Source organism: Vipera berus, assembly GCF_964194415.1.
Source record: "Vipera berus genome assembly, chromosome: 1".
In the NCBI taxonomy this organism is placed as follows: Eukaryota; Metazoa; Chordata; class Lepidosauria; order Squamata; family Viperidae; genus Vipera; species Vipera berus.
In genome coordinates, this window is record NC_138202.1 from 80,170,979 (window position 1) to 80,193,950 (window position 22,972).

Below are 22,972 nucleotides of genomic sequence, written 5' to 3' on the forward strand. Positions count from 1 at the left end.
ATTCCAAGGGCAAAACTCAAGATTTATAACATCTGATAGGCAGTATTACTATTATCTTGGAGGGAGATCAGGTGACTGGGAGCAGAAGCAATCAAAGCAGGATAGGGATCAGCAATTGGGACAGCAAATGATATGCTAGTATAATTTTTTTTGCTAACTCAAGAATGGGCTGTTAGCAATTCAACTTAGCATAAAATTTTTTTTCAACTTTTCACAGAAAAGTTTGTTATCCACAGTTGAGTTTGCCCTTTATCTTGTCGGAAATCCAATTATATGCCAAAGGGGAGAGGGCAGAACCACTGAGATTTTAAAATTTTATATTATTATTTTTTTTGCTAAAGGTTCATGGAACTTTAAGATGGACAGACAATTCCTTCAATCTGTACACTCAGCTACTATAGCTATGGATTAGGAAGAGGAAGTTTGATATTGGTTTTGGCTAGTTTTTGCTGACTGCTATAGTTCTAGGTCACGGGTCGGCAACCCGTGGCTCTGGAGCCGCATGCGGCTCTTTGAGTCGTCTCCTGCGGCCCCCAGCCGCCCGGTGTGCGCGCACCTCTTCGAACGGGCAGTGGTGCGCACGCACCTCTCCAAATGGAGAGTGGCACCGCCCGTTCCGAGAGGTGCGCGCGGACCTTTCCGAAGGGCGGAGGTGCGCGCGCACCTCTCCAAGCCGCCGCCGTCCCGTCCGGAGACATGCCGCGTTCGTCAAACATGGACGAACGCGGCAGCTGTGCAAACGGGATGGCGGCAGTTTGGAGAGTGCGCGCGCACCTCTCCAAGCCGTCCCGTCCCGTCCGGAGACCTGCCGCGTTCGTCAAACATTGACGAACACGGCAGCTGTGCAAACGGGATGGCGGCGGTTTGGAGAGTGCGCGCGCACCTCTCCTGAGCTGCCGCCGTCCGGAGACCTGCCGATGGACGGCGGCGGCTTGGGAGAGGTGCGCGCGCACTCGCCAAACCGCCGCCATCCCGTCCGGAGACCTGCTGCGTTCGTCAAACATTGACAAACACGGCAGGTCTCCGGACGGGATGGCGGCGGTTTGGAGAGTGCGCGTGCACCTCTCCCAAGCCGCCGCCGTCCGGAGACCTGCCGACGGACGGCGGCGGCTTGGGAGAGGTGCACGCGCACTCGCCAAACCACCGCCATCCCATCCGGAGACCTGCCGTGTTCGTCAAACATTGACGAACACGGCAGCTGTGCAAACGGGATGGTGGCGGTTTGGAGAGTGCGCGTGCACCTCTCCAAGCCGTCCCGTCCGGAGACCTGCCGCATTCGTCAAACATTCACGAACACGGCAGCTGTGCAAACGGGATGGCGGCAGTTTGGAGAGTGCGCGCGCACCTCTCCCAAGCCACTGCCGTCCGGAGACCTGCCGACGGACGGCGGCGGCTTGGGAGAGGTGGTCGCGCACTCGCCAAACCGCCGCCATCCCGTCTGGAGACCTGCTGCGTTCGTCAAACATTATCGAACACGGCAGCTGTGCAAACGGGATGGCGGCGGTTTGGAGAGTGCGCACGCACCTCTCCCAAGCCGCCGCCGTCCGGAGACCTGCCGATGGACGGCAGCGGCTTGGGAGAGGTACGCGCACACTCTCCAAACCGCCGCCATCCCGTTTGCACAGCTGCTGCGTTCGTCCATGTTTGACGAACGCGGCAGGTCTCCGAACGGGACGGCGCACACCTCTCCAAAGGGGAGACCCGTCGCCGCGCAGGTGCTCCCATTTTGCGCATGCGCAAAATGTTTTTTTGCGCATGCGCGTGAGTGGACGCACGCGCACGCACTTTTTGCGGCTACCACTTTTTTGTTTGTGTGATGGAACCGGTTCTGACTGGCTCTTTTCCTTTTTCTGGTTGCCGACCCCTGTTCTAGGTGGACTGTGTAATATTAACTTTCTAAAGAAAAATCATCGCTGACAAATACTGTTATTCACTCATTTAATCATGCCTAACTTTGTGATGCAAGGCAAAATTGCCTGACCATAACTGCTTGAGTTCTTGTAAGCTCCGATTTGTGTCAGTAATGATACCTATCCACCTTGTCTTCATTGTCTTTTTCATTTGCCTTTGATTTTTCCATGTATGATGTTCTTCTCCAGTGACTCTTGCTTTTGCATTAGGTATCTGTAACATTTCACCTCATTCTAATTTTTCATCATTACTGCTTTTACTTCATGTAAATACATGAACTATTTCTTCTCCAGCATGATAAACCCAAGGCATCCATTCCAACTCCGGTTAAAAAACATGGTTAGTCAAACCATGGTTCAGCATGCAAGAACTCAAACGATGTGCTGGCAAGTTACACGTACGAACAGAACCCACTGGGAAAAAAACACTAGACTTCCAATGTATGACTGTTCTTCCAAGGGGCTACCTTAGCGAAGGCTTTTTCTCACAAGGTTTTGCAATTATCCACTGCGAGATAAGCCAAAAATACATCGATATTTCCTATGTGGCAACCTTCCTCCCCACCCCTACAACTTCTAATTCATTGTTCCCTCCCCCCCTGGCACCGAGACCACCCGCGAAACGTGCGGATCCATCAAGTTGCGCAAGCACAAGAAAGCCAGTCCCCTCGGGTTGACTGCAGTTCCCTTCCATTGAGGGAGTTCCCTTTTCAGACGCGCGGTTTAAAATGGCGCACGCAATCGAAGGCGCTCTGCTTTCTGTCGTTTCAGTCCCAATTCCAGGCGTGCTTACTCCGGAGGCAAGTCCCACGGAGCTACAAGGAGCTGACTTCAAAAGAAGCGTGCAAAGGATTGCAGTCCCCGCTAGGCTTCAGGGGAGGAGGCGGAGAGGGGGGGAAAGAAAGGAAAGCAGTAAAAGTAGTTTGCGTTAGTTAACCTTCGCTCCCGCCTTTCCCCGCTCTGTTCCCCGGCGAGTAAGATCGTGCGTTTGTTTTGTGTTTAAATATAGCCCCAAAAGCCCTTCCTCAGCGCCTAACTTGGGAGAAGGACAGAGGCGGGGAGCGGCAGGCCCCGCCCTCTGCAGCCCCTCCAGCGGCTGCTGGAAAGCGTAGGCGAGCGACGCCTGGGTCTGCCGTCACCCCGTGTCCCCAGAAAGGGTGAGCGGCGGGTGGAGGCGCTGAGGCGAGAAGGAAAGAGGGGAAGGCTAAGGAGAGTGGGACAAACCCCTGACGTTACTGGCATGCTGCGGGCGCGCTGAAATGTACCCCATTTCCCAGCTTTCTCCCTCTTGTAGCGTCCCCCGCCCTCCGCCCCGTTTTTTTTTGTGTGTTTTTTTTCCACGCCAAGCTGCAAGCTCTCGCAAACGCCCGGCTCGCTTTCTCCCCGCTCGCTGCCTGCTTCTCCTGCCGCCGCCGCCTCAGAATTTGTGTAGTAGCTCTGAATTAGCAGGTCACGTGGGCGGCATGTGGAAATGAATCGCGGCATGTGAGGGGCGGATTTGGGGAGGGGAGGGGGCGCGCGCGCGGCGGGGAAGAGGACGCCGCCTGTGTTTTGCATCCGAGGATCTCTCTCTCTCTCTCTCGCGCGCGCGCGCGCGCTCGCTGGTTGCGTAGGTGTCTCGCTCCCTCCCGCGGCTGCCTCCGGCGCTGCCCCTCCCCTCCCCTCCGCCTGCCATCTGGCCGCCTCCCTCAGCTCGGTGCCAGCTCGAGCCTGCCTGCAGCGCGGTGCCCGGCACGATTGCTCGCCCGCCGGCCGTGGCAGCAGCAAGGTGGGTCCCTCCGCCAACTTCCCCGCTTCACTGCGGTGGCCAGAAACCGTCACCTGAACAAACCCGCCCGCCCGCCCGCCCTGTGAAATAGGAAGCCGTGTGGCAACGCAAACGGTGCCCTTTTCGCCTTTCCATCCAGGGAAAGGAGAGAAATACTAATCTAAGAGCCTCCCTGCGGGGGTGTGTGGAGGATCTGATCCGTTGTTAATTGCGGAAACAAAGAAACCCTCCTGGTCTGAAGCAATCCTTTGAATGCAAAAAAGAGTGTTCGTTTTGTTTCTGAAGGTTTCATCTCGCAAGAACCGGTTGCTAAATTTGAATTTAACGGATAAGAGCTGAAAAATGATGGGAGTGTGCAATTGTGTGTAATTCCTTCATTTCCCCCTCCCCCCCAAGAGGTGTGTCAGAACCAACAAACAAAATGCATACATTAGAACTGAGAAATTGGGGGCTCGCTCAAAGACTCTATTGATCAGTCTTAAGCAAGATGCAGCTTCTAGGATCGTCTAACCATCCGAAATTTTTTGTAACAGTAATGGGGACAGGCTTTTAGGTCACTTCAATGATGGCTGAGGCTGTAAGTTCCTGTGAGCAGGCCATCTCTCCATAGAGCAGCCAGATGTTCAAATTCTGCATTCATTGAATAAGGAAAGGCAGGAAATAGGCAGTGTAATTGTCTGCTGGCTGAGGAATACTGGAATTCCAGTTGCCAAGGTTGATGAAACACTGGTTTAAAATACTGATTTCAAACAAATGAATGCTATGGGGCCACTGCTAAACACTATAGCAGCACCCTGGGAAATGTCTGTGCAAAATGACAACCAAAAAGAACAGTTTGGAGAGCTGTTGCGTTCATCCGCGTTTGAAAGAAACGTGTTCGTCTGTGTTTCTTTCAAACGCGGACGAACGCAGCGCCTCCCCGTTTGGAGAGCTGCTGCGTTTGTCAAACATGGACAAAGGCAGCAGCTCTGCAAATGGGGCGGTGTAGGTTTGGAGAGCTGCGCGCACAGCTCTCCAAACCGCCGCCGCCCATTTGTAGAGCTGGACGAAGGCAGCAGCTCTGCAAACAGGGCAGTGTAGGTTTGGAGAGCTGTGCGCGCAGCTCTCCAAACTGCCGCCGTCGCCCATTTGGAGAGCTGCTGCCTTCGTCCCACTTTTTTTCCAGAATGGCGGAGGAGGACTGAGAGCCGCAGGAGACGGCTTAAAGAGCCGCATGCGGCTCCGGAGCCATGGGTTGCCGACCCGTGGACTAGGGTGACATGATAACTGTCTTCCAGTACTTGAAGGGCTGACACAAAGAGGGGGGCCAACATACTGTCCAAAGCACCTGAAGGCAGGACAAGAAGTAATGGATGGAAACTAATTAAGGAGAGAAGCAACCTAGAACTAAGGAGAAGTTTCCTGACAGTGAGAACAGTCAATCAGTGGAATGGCTTGCCTCCAGAAGTTGTGGGTGCTCCATCACTGGAAGTTATCAAGAAGAGATTTGTCTAGAACGGTATAGGATCTCTTGCTCCAGCAGGGGGTTGGACTGCAAGATCTCCAAAGACTTCCAATCCTGTTAATACGGTGTTATTGTGTGTTATATGATCTCTCTTCAGAATATATCTTGTTTTGGGAGACATAAATCATCATATTCCTAGGATACAGTGTGGGCAGGGGGAAATAATATGTTGAAGAATGTGTAAACCAACTTTGGATCACTTGGTCCAATCAACCAACACAAGATTTGGTTTAGCCCAAAAATAGATCTAGGCTGAAAATGTAAGCCTCTGCATTTGACAATCCATTGCCAAGTCCTGGCGGCACAGTACATACATCCCAAACACTAACTGCTGTCTCTTTGGATAATTGTAAAGGTCTGGTGATACATGCTTTGTTAGGTATTCTGGAGCATGTGGAGAGATTCATCACCATCTATCTGCAGTTTCTTAAACCAAAGGCACCTTTTTCAAGGATGATACAAAAGTGAGCCATGCAACTCCCAGGATGGGATGATGATGCTTCAAAGAATTGTAGGCAGGCACCATTTGTACAACTCTGCATGCTCCAAAGCAGTTCTGTTTTTTTGTCTCTGAATCCACACCTAGGCATCCACAGGGCGGAGAAGAAGAGAAAGGATGACACATGTAATGAGGGACAAATGTTGTGACTTAGCCACTTGCATTGCACCCTGATGCGATAGCTCGTGTGCCATTCTGTCTGCATTTGTTTTCTATCTCCTGTTGAAGTCCTGTCAGTATTCTCTTGCTACTCGGGCTTATAGAATACTTGGCTGTTCCTGGAGAAAATGGGTGGGGACTTTGTGTGATTGTGCTTTGCCAATATCACTGCAGTTATCACTAGTAGAGTAGGGTTGTTGCTGATTGGGTATTATAAGATCAGGGTCATAGAAAGGCATACTGATGAATGAAGTAGTAGAGAGGTAGCAGAGAAACACTCACTGAAGACAACATTTGAATAAACTTGCTTTCACATTTTCTCTTTAATACCAGGTCATTGTGTTTCCTTCTGTTCTGGTTCCTGCCCAGATTTTCTCTTTTCCCTGATTCTTTATCATTTCTCTTGCCAATGGTAAGAGTGCTGTCTATTTTCTGTCTGTTTCCTTTTATCAGGCGTGGCTGATCCTCAGTCCTTCTGTCTGTTGCCTGTTATCAGGTGTGGCTGATTCTTAGTCCTCTCCTCTCTTCCCCAATTGTACACCAAACTGTGTCCTCAGAAGACTCCTCCACCCCTGGGCTCCCAATGCCATTTTCCTGCAGTGTTGATGTAAAGGTGTAGCTCCTTGCAGAGAGATAGAAAAGGAAGGAAGGGGGAGGTTAAAAATAGCTCAGCAAATGCTTTCTCATTGACACAGCTTGGCTAGAGCATGGGAAAACAAACAGAGGAAACTCCATCTAACAAGTTCACATCTAAATAATGGTTTGCACATTCCTCCTGTGAAATAACAGATTTTCCATAAAGGTTTAGATAATACCTTGGAAGAGAGCGGGAACAAAAACAAATTATGTACACCTAGTGGATGTCAATATTTTGGTCCCTCTCAGTTCTCACATTGTAGTCATTAGGCACACACAGATTGCCTATATTTAGAAGAAGGTGTAACAGTGCTGACTTCCATTAATAACAGCAGAGCACATTCAGCCAGGCAGCCCTCACTAGAGCTATGGATGTTTTGTTTTTTTTTTTAATTAAATTTTTATACCGCCCTTCTCCCGAAGGACTCAGGGCGGTGAACAGGGCATATAATAAAAATACAAAAATACAAAAGTTAAAATAGAATTAAATTAATGCCCAAAATAAAACAATAAAATATACAAATATTTTAAACCCTAAATTAACTCCCCATCAGGCCAGGCCAGCTTGTTCGAATAAGTGGGTCTTTAACCCGCGCCGGAAGGAGCGGAGATCCGGTGCCATCCGGAGCTCAACCGGCAGTTGATTCCACAAAGCCGGGGCGCCCACAGAGAAGGCCCTCCCCCTAGGGGCCACCAGCCGGCATTCTCTGACCGGAGGCACCCTGAGGAGGCCCTCTCTGTGGGAACGCACAGGGCGGAGGGTAATTGACGCCGGCAGCAGGTGGTCCCCGAGGTATTCCGGACCCATGCCATGTAAGGACTTAAAAACCATCACCAAGACCTTGAACCTCACCCGGAAGACAACTGGTAACCAATGCAGCTCGCGGAGCAAAGGTGTAACATGGGAGTACCGGGAAACTCCCAAGACAACTCTCGCGGCCGCATTCTGTACCAGTTGGAGCCTCCGAGTGGTCTTCAAGGGAAGCCCCATGTAGAGAGCATTGCAATAGTCAAGACGAGAGGTCACGAGCGCATGAGTGACCGTACACAAGGCATCCCGGTCTAGATAGGGCCGCAACTGACGCACCAGGCGAACCTGAGCGAAAGCCCCCCTAGTCACGGCTACTATATGATCTTCTAAGGTAAGCCGCGAATCTAGGAGGACTCCCAAGTTGCGCGCCCTATCCACGGGGGGGTAAAGACTCACCCCCCATAAAGAGAGATGGAACATTTTGAATGTCCCGGGATGCCGGAATGTACAACCACTCAGTCTTGTCAGGGTTGAGTTGAAGTCTGTTCCTCCCCATCCAGACCCGAACCCGATGTTGCTGTAGTGACGTGTAGAAGCCTGAGAGATAAAAGACAAGGCTGGAGAGAGAACAAATATTTTGAAACCTGGATAGTAATTACCTTCAACTTTACAGTTTCTTGTGTTTCATTTATAGAGATTCCGGCTGCATTTGGAAAGAAACATCTTAATTTATTTGGAAGCAAGTCCAGTTTGTTTCAAGGGAATTTATGGAAGCTTTTAAAATACATATCCTTAAGTATGGTTTGAGAAATGGGCACTTTAGGTATTAGGTATCTGAAGTAGATATAGAAAGGTTGTTTTGATTTTTAGTAAATATATTCAATTTAGGGGTGAGGGCAAGGGGAATTATGCTTGGAATGAAACACAGCACCCACAGGATATACTTCCAAGGATGTCTGGCTTGTGAATTAAAATCTACAGCTACTCCTTCATTGCAAATAAGTCTTTTGTCAAGATGCCTTTGAACGCTGTAGTTTTTCTGCTGCAGGAGTTTTAGTTGCTTCAAGATCAAGCTTCAGTATATTATCTGGGAAAATTAAGTTCTCTCTCCATGTGCATCCATTGCTTTACTTGGTGACATGGGTGTATAAGTGTCACGAACTACCAGTTAATTCCATTGATGCATTTAGTGATCAGAAGCTTACAACTTTCTATGTTGCCCATTTTGTGATTTTAGAGGTATTTAGAGATATTAGAAATATGTTCAAGGATGCTTAGGCTTTCAGAAATGATGTAGCAAACATGATTAAAACTACTATGGCAAAATGCCCAACAATTTCATGAACTCTGAAAATATGGCTATTCCTTTCCCCCTGTATCAACCCACCCATCATCCACAGTGATATATTAGTGACACCAGGTTTAGGATAATGTAAGTATAACATGAAGGGAAATCTTGTACTTTTTATTATTCACAAAAATACCAGTGGGAAAATGAACATCAAATGCTGAGATTTTAAATGTATCAATAGTTTATTAAAACTGACTCCTTTGCTAAAGTGATCTTGCATAGGCTTATGAGTACAGTTTTGATCCTCACTTGGAAGCATGAACTTAACCACAGGTTCTTATATCTGAAATAATCATAAAAAGCAGAAAAAAGTGTATTTTCAAAACATGCTGGCCTCAATAGTCATTTTGGCCATCAAGACAAAACTTGGAAATATGAGTGCTATCTAATAGCCACTAGCAGCTTAATTACTTTGCTTCATAATACAAGCCATGTCTCCTGTTCCTTAAAAATTAAGAGAGATCCATTCAGATGTATAATGAGTAAGACATTTTTCTGAGGAACGTATGGATTTTAGATGTTTGTCTTCTGCTTCTCTTGAGCTGTTTCGTTCCAAAATCCTTGATCTCAACTAAGTTAAATTAAAGCACTAGTGAGACCAAATTTGAAATGCTGCATCCAGTTTTGGTTGCCACAATCCAAAATAGACATTGACGAATACAGAGAAGAGCTACAAAGATAAGGGGTCCAGAGGCTAAACGGTCTGATGAACAGTTAAGAGAACTAGTTATGTCTAGCCCAGTGGCTCCCAACCTTTTCTATACCCCGTACCCCTAGAACGCTTCTGATGTATTCTCGCACCCCTTACAAAAGTTCAAAATTACGGCAACGAATTATGCATAGACACTATAATTTTGAAAACGACTAGAAGATTTCCAAGATCCCTTCCAGCCATATGATTCTGTGATTCTAAAATGAGATAAAATTTTTGTGTATAAATTGAGGGAAGCTGTATTAGGAAAAGTTGAGTGTGATTTTAAAATTGGAGAAAGAACCCACAGTAGCCAGCACTAGGTTGATAACCCTCCTCTGATTGCTGAAAATAGGATTGGATAGCCAAGGAAACAAATGATTCATTGAACAAATCAACCTAGAGATCTCACTTGAAGCACAAATGACCAGGCTCGAATTATCATACTTTGGACACATTATCATTTTGTGAAATGATATTAAAGGCGGTAACAATACAAATTGAATTCTACTAATGCAGTTGGACCTCTGAACAAAGTTTTCTCATTAGGAATACACAAGAAAAACACACAGCGTGCCCTCTTCCAAGTCACAACCCAAATCCATTTACATGCCATAGTGTAGTTGTTAAGGTAGTTGTAGTTGTTTTTCACTTTGGTAATGCATTGTGAAGCTCCACTATCAACAACCCACAATTCATTATTTCTGGATGTTGGTTCACTAGAAACAGCCAAACCAATGCCCTTCTTAGCCTTCCCACTGCTATTCACATTCTATTTTTTACCCTTTCTACAGAATTTGGCTATATGCCCTCTAGCCCCACAAGAATAACATTTCTTGACGTTGTAAGCAGTGGTAAATTGCTGCTCCTCTTGTAGCTGTGTCTCTCTCAGCTGGTCTCTGTCACGCCTTCTCCTGGACTCTTCCAGCAGTCTCCCAGTAATGTTAGTCAATGTCAGTTCCTCTCTGATCAGGACTTCCAAAGAAGAAACATACCCATCATAACTCTCATCCAAAGATGACAGAATAATGTAGACCTGATGCAACTCTGAAAAAATCAGCTCCTTTTCATGAAGCTCTTGAAAAGTTGCCTTCATGTAGTTTAAATGGGTCAGCATATCTCCATTCTTCTGCAGATGAGCCCTAAACAGCTTACGTGTAAGGTGTATATGTGCACCCACACTGTCTCGAACATAAAGCCTTCGCAAAATGCCCCAACACCTAGCAGCAGACTCCTCACCACGAATATGGACAAGCTGCTGGTCATTCAGTGTTAGCCCAATAATGCAAAGAGCTTTCTCATTGCTTCGTTTAAAGTCGTCTATCTTCTTTGCATCTTCTTCGTTATTTGCATCCCAAGCAGTAGTATCTGGTGGGGTATTTACAACAGTCCATAGTCCTTCCTTGCGCAAAAGCAAGCAGCATTTCGTGGACCAGGAAACATAGTTTGTCCCATCCAACCGGGTTATCCAGGAGATGCCTGACAACTGTTCTTGTGCCATTTTACACCAAATAGCTAACACAAACTCAGCTAGGAATACTGTGTGTACCAACTCTCAGTACAGGTCTGGGCCCATAACCAGTGTTAAGGAATTTGTTGTGCAGAGGTCTCCTTGTGCTACCAAAGAGTTGCACAGACAAGGAAGGGTACTGGGAGCAGCAAGAGTCACACAGAAACCACAAGAGTACACTGAGTTGTAAAAGCAAAAAATAGTTTACTTTGAGGTGGTGTAAAAACAAAAATGCATAGTCAAAAATAAACAGTCCAGGTCATACACAATAGCAACAGTCCAAGGAGTAATCCAAACTACAAAGTCTTCTTACCGGTCCAGAGGTCAATACACGGTTCAGGTTTACAACAGTAGTAAACCAACAGCAGAGCAAAAACAGTATTTTTATTTTTATTTATTTATTTAGTTGCATTTGTATACCGCCCTTTCCCTGAGGACTCAGGGCGGTTTACAGGGAATTAAAAATCAAAACATACAAAAGTTAAAACCAGTTAAAAAGCATTAAATTCACCCTGTACACTAAAAACCCCAGTTAAAATTTTCTCCTCAGCCTGGGCCCGAGAGCTCAAAGAGCCAGGTCTTCAGGCCCCGGCGGAATGATCGGAGGTCGGGAGCAGTCCTCAGCTCCACCGGCAGCTGGTTCCAGAGGGCAGGCGCTCCCACTGAGAAGGCCCTATCCCTGGGTGTCACCCGCCGGCAATCTCTCACCGGCGGAACCCTGAGCAGACCCTCCCTGTGGGAGCGCACTGGGCGAAGGGCGTTTGATGCCGGCAGCAGGTGTTCCCTCAAATAACCCGGACCCAGGCCATGTAATAGTAATCTCTACTAATAGTAATCTCTACTAATAGTAATAGTAGAGATCAGTGAATTCAGAGAGAGAGAGAAGCTACGTTACTAGCTCCCTCTTATGGCCATGAGAACACTTACACACCCATTGGCCAATTAACTTCTTAAAGACATAGCATTATGGTTAATATATTTTCAACCCAACATTGTAGGCTAACACCATATGCCTAACAGTAGTGGATAAAGAGGCTTGCGTGCTGGTTGATGACTGGGATCCTATAGCTCTTAGAAAATATCTTTTTCCAATGAAAGGACTCTTTTCTCTGTCAGTTGATTGCAATTTCTAAGAATAACAAGGATTTCCTAACTGATGGGGAGCACTGGAACTGATAGGGGAACATTGGCAGGAAACTATAGACAGATGTCTCGGGAGCATATTATTTCTTTTCAGTGTTGCTTTGCTCAATTGGGTAGTTTTACCCTTGTTTACATTTTCTGTTCCTCTGTTTCTTAGTTTGCGTGTTCTTAATGATACATAACTCTTACACGTAGATCCATGCCTCTATATCTTGCCTTATATATATACTACTTTCAAATGCTCTATTTTGTTTCTTAAAATAAACATCCTTTACTTGTGATTAGACCAGTTTCGTATTTGTAATAGTGCACTGTATTCCAACATCTCTAGACTGACCACCTTGGTTAACTGAAATCATTTATTTCAAAATGTAATTATGGAAGGGACAGTCTTTTATTTTGCTCCATCCAGGTATCAGAGAAACATCTCCCCATTCATGAACAGGTGGTGGCAGCCAGACACAGGTGTCCTGTGGGAATCTCTTGTCAAAATAAAAATAAAAATCAAGATTACAATTGTAACATGCAGTCAAAGCTTGCATTTTTTTTCATATATTGCATTCACATTAAAAAAAGGTGGGGGGAGGCTTTGATTGTGTGGTCACAATAGCCATCTTGATTTTTTTGTTCCTCCAGTAGGTGCCCTGGTGGTAGCTAATTTACTATCCTATATAAATTCCTTTCATCCTGGCAAATTATTACATCGAGATAACCCCAAATTCAGAAACAAATCTGGCAGTTTTGTGTTCTGGGCTGTGATGGACACCTGCTACATTACTTTAAAAAAAAAAGTTAATCTAGTAGCAGAAGGATACCAGAAAGAAGTAAAGCCTGACTTTTCTTGAGGGGACATTTCAAAGGCCTGGAACAGCTGCTGTCAGCAGTGTTTCCTGCAAATATGATGAGCATCCTTTCTGTTTCAATTGAGGCATTTATGAACATTTTGAATATTATTAAGCGCAGCATAGGACTCTCAGTACCCCACTGCAAACCTCCCCCCCAATAGATTTATTAAGGACTGAGGTGTGGGGTGTGGTTCTTAAACAAGAACCAACATTCATCTAGTAGTGGGACCATCCATCCCACCTTGTTCCATTCCATTAAGAAGGAGGCTATGGTCAAATTTATCAAATTACTAAGTCTGACTCCACTCATAGCATTCCTTTGAATTAGTAAACTGGTCACCGAAAAAAAAAATAGCAAAATTTGTCGGGCACAACCATTTTTAACAGACCCGTGCCAGTTGCTAGTAATCACCTTGTTCATTTCTAAATCTACCATCAATCGTAATATGTTTTTCTGTTTGTCTTTTATTTTTATTTTTTACTATTGTTGATTTCAGTGCTTTTCTTTGTTTTGCTGATCTGTGACTGTAATAAAAATTGATTTATTGTTCCTTTCTGATGCTTGATGACCTTTTCTGGGATTTTCCAGGTACCAATGTCAAGCCAGTAAGTCTCTTTTATCCTGTGTCTTCCTGAGTCATCCTAGGTTTCCTGCCCCTCCTCCAGCTTTTAAAAATATTGAAACAACATTAGTTGTTCACCAATCTTTCCCTGTATTTCAAAGATCACATCTGCCACTTCCTTTAATACCCTGGAATGGAATCTACCTTGCCCTGGAAACTTGAATTAATTCAAAACAGCTAGATGTTATGTTCCCACTTTTTTAAAACTTATTTTGACCTGGATTTCTTTTCTGTTCCCCATGATGTGTCTTCTGATAAGTTGGGCTTTTTGTGAAAGGACAGGTACAAAGCAAGAACTGAAGCATTCAGCCTTGTCCCCGTTTCCCATCACTATCTTGCCCTCTTGTGTGCAAGTGACCACTTCCTTGAATTTCCTTTTCTTCTATAAATACCCAAAGAAACTTTTTTTTTTTGGTTACGTTTTGAAATTCATTGCAAATCTCTTTTCCTTCTTAATTTTAGCCATCTTGAGTCACATCGTGATAGATTTGGGCTAGTCCCTAATATTCTGTTTTTGGTATATATCCTTCTTCCATTTCTTAAACTTCATTTTGTTTTCCAGTTTTATCGGTGAGTACTTTTTACAGGTAGTCCTTGAGTTATGGCCCTGCAGTCATGTGGCCAAAATGTGGGCATTTGACAGTCTGGCTGCACTTATTTCCAGTGGTGTTTCAGCTCCCTCCATCTACCTGTCTCTCTCCCCCTATCCCTGTCTTTTTGACATATTAACATTCTTCAGTGGCAGTGGTAATAATGCCGGGGCTGAAGTAAAAGCCTGGGGCCTTCAGCAGTCTCAACCAGCTGCCACCATCTCTTCCACTTCTGCCCCAGCACTGCCGCTGTTGCTGAGGAATACTGTCCCTCAAGCTCTGCACCGTGAGCAGCCACCCCAGCACCCCAGTGCAAAGCCCCAGCTATCTCGCCGTCTTACGCTCTACTCACCCTGTCATCTTGCCAGACCTGCCGGCCTACCATTTTTGTTGGCCCTGTGCTCTTTGCTGCTGTCTTTGATTTAACCACCACAACAATTGTCCCAAAGGGGCTTTTTCAAATGCAACTAGACTTTCTCGTTTTTTGTTTCCTTGAAGAGAACTGAAGAAGCTTCTTGGATGAGAAGCAAAATATTTCCAAGGGGAAAAAACCAAGAAAGTCCAGTTGCCTTTTGGAAAAGCACCTTTGGGACAACCATGACTTGTGTGATTGAGAATATCCATACATACCAAAGCAATTTGATGCCTGGTCACAAAGTAATCACTGCCAATTCAAATAATTTCTAAACAGGTAAAACACAGATGAAGTAAACATGCAATACTGGGCAGAACTGGCAAAATATGAGGATGCAATTCCTGATAATTGAGATATTTTATTTCTCCTTAAGGCCAAGAGCAGACATTGATGATTTCTACACATGTTCGTGAGAGGCCCTTAGTTTTGACCATAAATTGTTTTTCTATCCAGTAGAATTAAATTGAATTTCTATTCCTGTTGTATTATTTTCACAAAGATACGAAATGAGTCATGTTACTGGACACACAGGATTAGTTTGCAGGTGTTGGTAGCATTGGTAAACATCATTGGCTACAATTTAATTAGGCTGCTGAGTGTACTCTGGGCTTATTGTAAACTAGAGTTGCAACGTTTTAGCATTAGGTTACCAGGTATCAAATTTTTCATATTCACAATGAACAAAGGAAGGCAGGAAGATGATTAGTGTTGGTGGAAGTAATCTGTTAAGGAGAATCTCTGATACTGTGGTATGGTAGCAGTATCAGGGTTACAGTCTAGGAAAATGGACTTTGAAGGTTCTTGGCTTAGGTATTATATATTATATTGCTGAGGGACGTCTGATAAATATGCTGTAATATGTCATTCAATAACTTGGTGCAGTATGATGATTTTTAAAAACTACAATTTTGAGTTGTGAATGTTTTAAGTCCACAGTCCATATTTGAATAAGTCTGTACTAGTGTAAGTCAATAATGATAATTACAATCTTAAAAAACCCCGTAGAATGGGAAGAAGGTATCAATCTTTTGAGGTTGGAAGAGGAAATCTTTGTGAGTGGCACAGTTAGTCTGGCTAATGTATGAAGCTATGATACAGTCTGGCTTCACACATTGTCGTAAGCAAGTTTTTTTTTTTAAAATCATGACTAAACTCCAGTGACTTTATTCACATAAAGTTCCAACAATTGCAGTTATGGAAAAATATGGTCATACCTTATGCATACAATTCAATGTCATCCCTCTGTTTTTGCTTTTGTAATGTCAGGTACACCGAACGGGTGGTGTAGGAAATGAAGTTATTTATGCTTGCCTATAGGTAATGCTGTGAAGTCCTCTAGTCAGAAAATAATCATTGAAAAATTATTGTCTGTGCTTTTCATTTAAAGAAAATTGTCATCCTCAACTGGTGTTTTCTGGATTTGCTGGGATTGCAACTGGAATTCTTAGCTAGCATCCTGCCTGGAGTACTAGGTGATATAATTCAAATTCATCTGTATGTCGCTACATTGGAAAATTGACTGCAGGAGACAGGTCATCTTTAGTCAAATGGATGTTTATTTTTCGAAGCCCAAAGATACTTGAAATTATCCCAAAGAGCTATGTACAGAAGGCAGCTTAAGTATTGTTCATGTTTTTTCTATTCCTGTCCTTTTCTTTTCCATGACAAAACAACCAGTGGAACAACCTGCCTCTAAAAATTGTGAATGCTCCAACACTGGAAGTTTTTAAGAAGAAAAGGTGTAGGGGTGACATGATAGCAGTGTTCCAATATCTCAGGGGCTGCCACAAAGAAGAGGGAGTCAAGCTATTCTCCAAAGCACCTGAAAGCAGGACAAGAAGCAACGGATGGAAACTAGCCAAAGAGAGAAGCAACCTAGAACTAAGGAGAAAGTTCCTGACAGTTAGAACAATTAATCAGTGGAACAACCTGCCTCCAGAAGTTGTGAATGCTCAAACACTGGAAGTTTTTAAGAAGAGACTGGACAGCCATTTGTCTGAAATGGTATAGGGTTTCCTGCCTGAGCAGGGTGATGGACTAGATGATCTTCAAGGTCCCTTCCAACATCATCATCTTCATCACCACTATTATTATTGTTGTTGTTATTATTAACTCCAAGGTCCCTTCCAACTGTTATTCTGTTCTATTCTAATTCCAGAAATCTGTACTGTAATTTTATAGGAGGAGCAACTAGTAGATAAGAGACAGAGATCTCATAGAGATCTGGACTCTGTATTCAGTTCATGGCATGTCCCATCTGCAAAGTTTTTCATCCTGCTGTCTTATTTGGAGAATAAATTTTTTTGAGAATATGTCTCCTTTAACAGCATTTATATCAGTCGCTTTGAAATTTTGAATGAAAGATACCTATGCTTGTTCCAGTTGCCAGAAAAGGAGATAAGAAAAATAATTGCTATGGAGGATATCAATTTCAGAAAGGAAATCTCTGTCCTGTTTTGTGATTAATGGACTTTTGTGTACCACCTGCAAAAAGAATCAATGGGTGGGCAGAGATTTTCTAACCCATTCATTAATGCTGTGTAGAAATGTTTGTCTTCAATATCTACATGCAATGTGACAGCAAGATTAAATAAAACTGCAATGAGTTCAAACAGAAAGAGTATGACACCCATGGCAAGACAAATACCGTGAGGAGCGTGGCTTTCATGAGCATGAAGGAGTTAATCCTGGCAGGGTTTTCATGTACGTCAGAGAAAGGTTTCTGCCTGTGCAGCACTTAGCTTGGATTGAAAATTCTTGTTCCTTTTTTTTTATTGTCATTAAAGATTTCTTTGTGGTTGGCAGTTCTCCCTCTTTTTTTATATTACCTCCACCCTACCTCCGAGAAAATACACTAGGGCAACAATCATCTTTATTTTCCAGTGTCTACGTTTATCAAGTTTTTATAAAAGCTTGAAAAATATCACTCGGGGAGGGGGGGGGGGAGAGAATTACAATTTTTAATTCAAAGGAAAAAATAAATATGCTTTTAATGAACACATGATATAAATGTCTAGTTTTCTGTGATATTTTAGGATGCCAAATATCAATTTTACTCAATTTAATTGAGGAGTTGTAAAGTGGTAAAAGACTCAAGATGTCCTTAAGGAACAGATCTAAACACTTAATGTGCCTCTAATAATATATCTGCATGACAGTATTTGGGAGTAAATAACCTGACACTTTGGATTCCAGTTCCCTTAGTTCTTTGTTATTAGCCATGAACATAGATGGATGAAATCTGTTCAACATTGGACAAAGCTCAGAAAGATATGTATAGGGCAGGGGTCGGCAACCTCGGCTCTTTTATGACTCGTGGACTTCAACTCCCATAGCTGGCTCAGGAATTCTGGGAGTTGAAGTCCACGAGTCATAAAAGAGCCGAGGTTGCCGACCCCTGGTATAGGGCAATTCTTTTCAGTTTTTTTTTAATTTTATTTTAATTCCATTTATATCCCGCCCTTCTCCGAAGACTCAGGGCGGCTTACAAGCTGAGCAGTAGCCTTCATTCTATGTATATGCCTGCTTATTAGGGCTTTCACACACACCCCAAGCGGCATTATTACAAAGTCAGCTTAATTGCCCCCAACAATCTGGGTCCTCATTTTACCTACCTCGGAAGGATGGAAGGCTGAGTCAACCTTGAGCCTGGTGGGATGCGAACCTGCACTAATTGCAGGCAGCTGGTGTTACTTAAGGAGGCATTAGCCCACTGCTCCACCAAGGCTCTACGCAATGTTTCCACTGTGAAATGGAATGATTCAGCGGATTTACAGTTCTTTCTACCTGTCATTTATTAATATTGGAGCTTCTTCTGTGGCAGATTTTAAAAATAATTTCTAATTTTGGGTATCTCAGACTTCTTTGCAATCATCTATTTTATTGTAGGTGCATAAGAAATAATGAACTTAATATTCACTGCAGTTTTTTTCTCCAACTTATTAGTGTCTTTTCAAATAGGAACAGATTAATCCTTTAAAAAAGGCTGACATATTTTATTCTTAAAGCTAGTTGATTTAATTTGTGGATCAGCTAATTGCACTAAAACTCTTGAAACAGCTCTCCGAAATGTTTATTTAAATTTATCAAGGAAAGGATTCATGAAATAGGATACCAGAGGAGGTGGGCACATTGGCATATCCTTTATGTATAGTTAAAAATTAAACTTACCTACAGCTGAATAGTATAGTAAGGAAACTCACATCAAGGGGAACAAAAGGAACAATCAGTCAAATTAATGATCACTGGCCAGCTTCAAGTGAATCGTGACTTACTTGGGACCACAGTAGGTACATCTTGTGTACCTAAGGAAGATTCCATGCATATCACAAATTTATTATTGCCAAAAACTTGTGTAAGATATTCTGTTTGCACTTGTGTTTGTAAATTCAGAATGCATTAGTGAAACAGAGATGTGGAATGGACCACCTGTGATTCTAAGGCTGCAGGCAGTCCATGGCCTACTTTCAAAATCCTCTGAGGGTTAAGTTTAGATTTTTAATATGAGATACCTGTCCCATTTCCCTTGCCTGCTGCACAGAGTGTCAAAAAGACAAAGAGAAAACAAGGTATTTGGCTTTCTTCATCTACTTCAGCCCTGAGAAACTAGGCTCACCCCTGCTTAAAAATCAAAACAAAGAAACAATCACAAAATGGCGCACCCATATGTATGAAAATGAAATAGATACCTTTTTATGGTTTTCATTCAAGCAAGAAGTAGACGCATTCTCCTATATTTAGCTATTGGAGGTAAGGGAACTGCCCATCCTGTTTTATGCAGGAGTATCTATTTTTAGGGTCTTAAAGTGATGCTAAATATGGGTTCAAGCTGCCACCTGGAGGATTCCAGATGTGTTGGCAGCTATTTTCATCACAATCTATTGTTCAACAGCTTAACTGATGGAGGGAGAGTAGTTAGGAGAATGAGAGTGCATGTTTTAAAGGAGGCATGTTGGTTAGGAAGACTTCAAGGAATGGCTACAGATTTGCAATATTTTTTTCCATAAAGATAGGTATTCAGTAATACTAATGTATTAATGTAGTGTATGTATATTTATACAAACACACATAACTGTAATAACATTGATTTCTCCTCTGCAAAATGCAGTACATGTGCATACTCCACTCATGTATGGGAATAAACCTGTAACTCACCCCACCCACTTCATCTTTTGTTATATCTTGCATTAAGCCCAGTACTTACCCCACATTTTATTTACAGTTCTTCTCACATTTTATTTAAAACTGAGAGTTAATTTTCCTGCTCTAGACACCAAAGATGAAACATGAATATCTATATACTGGATTAGGCAATACCACCATATTTTCAGATTTCTCACGTTTTAAAAGACCTCTGAAGTGTATAATTGGCAGTAAAGAACGTCAGTATTTTAAACTTGATTGCAACAACTGCTAAAAAAACCACAGTATGCCAGATATTGACCTATCTCATTTAAAATTTTTAACAGGTTCTCATCAAACTGTATTTGAATCACTCTCTTTGAAAAATCTGGGACTGAGTAAAAAACAAACACTGGACTCAAATTAATCCAACTCAAATGAAAAGTGTACCAAATTTAGCTTTCAAATTTTACCAATGAAATAGAATCTGTTTGTAAGAGAAATACACAGCTTTTCCTTATAACTGAGTTTTAGATAACAGGAAACTTTTCTATGAATTTGAATTAAGTGATTTTAGTCAAGTTGTGTGTTACTAGTCTAGAAATGGAAAAGCAGTGGAACTGCTGATGCTGGGTTAACAGAATATCTGCCTGGATCCACATATTGTGCTGAACTGTGACTTACCCATAAATCACAACTGGCCAGAGCCATGCCTTGTGTTCAGCTAGAACTAAACAAACCATCTTCATGTGTTTAGTAACCAGCCCCATGGCTCTCTTTTGTAGAGCAAGTCAAGTGTAATAGCAAAGCTGAAACTCTACCAACTATTTTTCTCCTTGAAATAACTCTGTAACTGCTTCCTTCCTTTGAATAAAATTTTAGATATTTTATCATGTACAAAATATGGAGTTAAGAGCCTTGGTGGAGCAGTGGGCTAATGCCTCCTTAAGTAACACCAGCTGCCTGCAATTAGTGCAGGTTCGCATCCCACCAGGCTCAAGGTTGACTCAGCCTTCCATCCTTCCGAGGTAGGTAAAATGAGGACCCAGATTGTTGGGGGCAATTAAGCTGACTTTGTAATAATGCCGCTTGGGATGTGTGTGAAAGCCCTAACAAGCAGGCATATACATAGAATGAAGGCTACTGCTACGCTTGTAAGCTGCCCTGAGTCTTCGGAGAAGGGCGGGATATAAATGGAATTAAAAAAAAATAATCAAGTGACGTTTCTACATATATAAGCAAAAATCTTACCTGATGAAATGTGTGTATTAATAAAGATCATGGAATGTGGAATTTTGGGCTAAGGTACTAGCGTATCATGTAGCACACATTTTACCATAAAAGAGAAGAATCAAAATTCTGTTTATTAATAATTGTTTATTTCTGCTTCAAGTTTTGTGCCCTTGTTGAATCAACAATGACATCTGCAATTTGGTCTTGTTGACCAAATTGGATGCTGATTAAGAAACAGACCACTTGTCCGGTTTGCTAACATGCTCTGTCTCGCTTAAGCGTTTAGACATACAGAGAAAGAACATGTGTGCGTATGCCTTTAACACTTGCAGTTTACAGTCAATTGGGTAAAAGAATTAGTAAAGACAGGCTAAAGGCTGCAAAGGGCTTCTAATATATAATGGATTAAAAAAAACCTTTTGAAGTTACATTCCTTTCTTACTTTTCTTTCTTCTTGTAAACCATAATATAAATGATTTCACACGTTGTTTTCACTGTTCCCCCCACCCCCCAATAAAAGCAACAATAGATAGAAGGCTGCTTGTTCTTAAAATACTAAAATGATTTGCAATCTCCTGCTTTATCTCAATATCTTTCTCTGACCTGGTAATGCTAAAGAATGGACTGGGTGAAGAAGTAGAATATGAACTTCTGAGGGATGAAAAGTTAATTATGCCTTCCTCTTACATATAGTGTCTGGTGCAATGAAGTGCTTTGCATTTTCATAGATGTACTAAGACAAGAAGCAGGTTAAATTTTATGCTGGAATCCAATCAAGTATTGTGGAAAATCTAATGATGTTTGGGTCACAGGCACATGGAAATTTTCTGGGCTCCATATTTATTTATACAATTGTCTGGTATAATATTCACTATAGTTTCTCCAAATATACTCTTGTTTTTGAATAATATAACTGACCTCCGATGCTTACGAGAAATAGTATTTTCCAATTTCTATTAGCTCACCTCATTTCAAGTCTATTAATGAACAATTATTTTGCTTTCTTGGAAAAAAAGGAAGAAGATTGTAATATTTAAGGAGAATGTCTTTCGTTTTTCATGAGTAAATGACACTGAATGGCACGAATTCGATTCTTTGCTGGTGCAAATTCAGGTTGAAGCTTCAGTGTAGATTCATACCACCGCATTGCCTTCTCAAACTCCTCCTGTAGGAATCCAAGATCCACAATGATCAGCATTCAAAGTAAGTTATATCTTATAATGGTATATACCATACTTTGTATTAGGGATAGAGTGCTAAATTTCAAAGTATCTTCAAGCATTAGAATATTAAACCCGGGCAAATGAACATAACAAGATTTTCTTTAAAAAAAATAAAATATTTTTCCTGTCATGGTAGATTACAGGATTTTTTTGTAGTAGAATGATGTGTAATACTTCAGTGTAGAATACTACAAAGGTTCAACTGCAAATACAATATTGTTAGTTTTAGGTCACAACTGTGCAAGTATTAATACTCATTACTTTATTAGAAATATATTCTGTTTTTCTTCCAGCTGCCCAATGTGGCTAATTAGCCAGTACGTTATATACTAGTGAACAAACTTGTTTAATTCTTCTTTATTTCTTCTCCCTTTCCTTGGTCAAAATCCAAAGTGTATATATTTCTACTTCCTCAATTAAATTTCTATTTCCTCAGTTAAATTAAACGCTATTTATTATTATGCTCAACCTGGGAAGAAATAGCTACTGACCCATACCTAGTTTTAGTAGGTATCTGCGAATGTGCACGTAAGAGGTTCTGCACCTGCACATTAATGTTAGTGGAATATCCCATAGTTAAAGTGCTTTTGGTGGGAGTCCTATTGTCACATATTTATACAGCCAGATGTGGATCCTTCTTCCCCTCCATTTTGAAATAGCAATGACAAAACCAAGAGAGTGAAAAGCAATCACATATCTAAGACTGTGAGGTTATATGAATTCATGGATGACTACTAAAAGAACCTCAGTTACAAATAGGTAGCTAATTCTTCTTCATTATATTCTCTAGGATTGAAGCCAATGATGCCAAGACTATTCTGCTGCCTGCCCCGAGAACCAATATCTAGGGCTTTATGAATGGAGAAAAGGCTGTGTCCACTAAGGCAGCCTCAGGATACAGAGGGGGCACAATAGAAATGAATAGCTTTCAATACTCCTTGGTCATGCATCTGAGCCAATTTGTATCACAGTCTGATGGGCTGAAACTGGGATGAGCCTG

General features: G+C 42.6%; 1 protein-coding gene across 1 annotated transcript in view; it reads right to left on the minus strand.

The window, feature by feature from the left end:
• Positions 1-20,873: 20,873 nt before the first annotated feature.
• The window catches only part of TTC17 (tetratricopeptide repeat domain 17), a 61,213-nt gene continuing 59,114 nt past the window's right edge, over positions 20,874-22,972 (minus strand). The window contains exon 25 of the mRNA XM_081344122.1: positions 20,874-21,914. Within this exon, the coding sequence (XP_081200248.1) occupies positions 21,783-21,914 (132 nt within the window). The 3' untranslated portion in view covers positions 20,874-21,782. The remainder of the gene's footprint in view (positions 21,915-22,972) is intronic.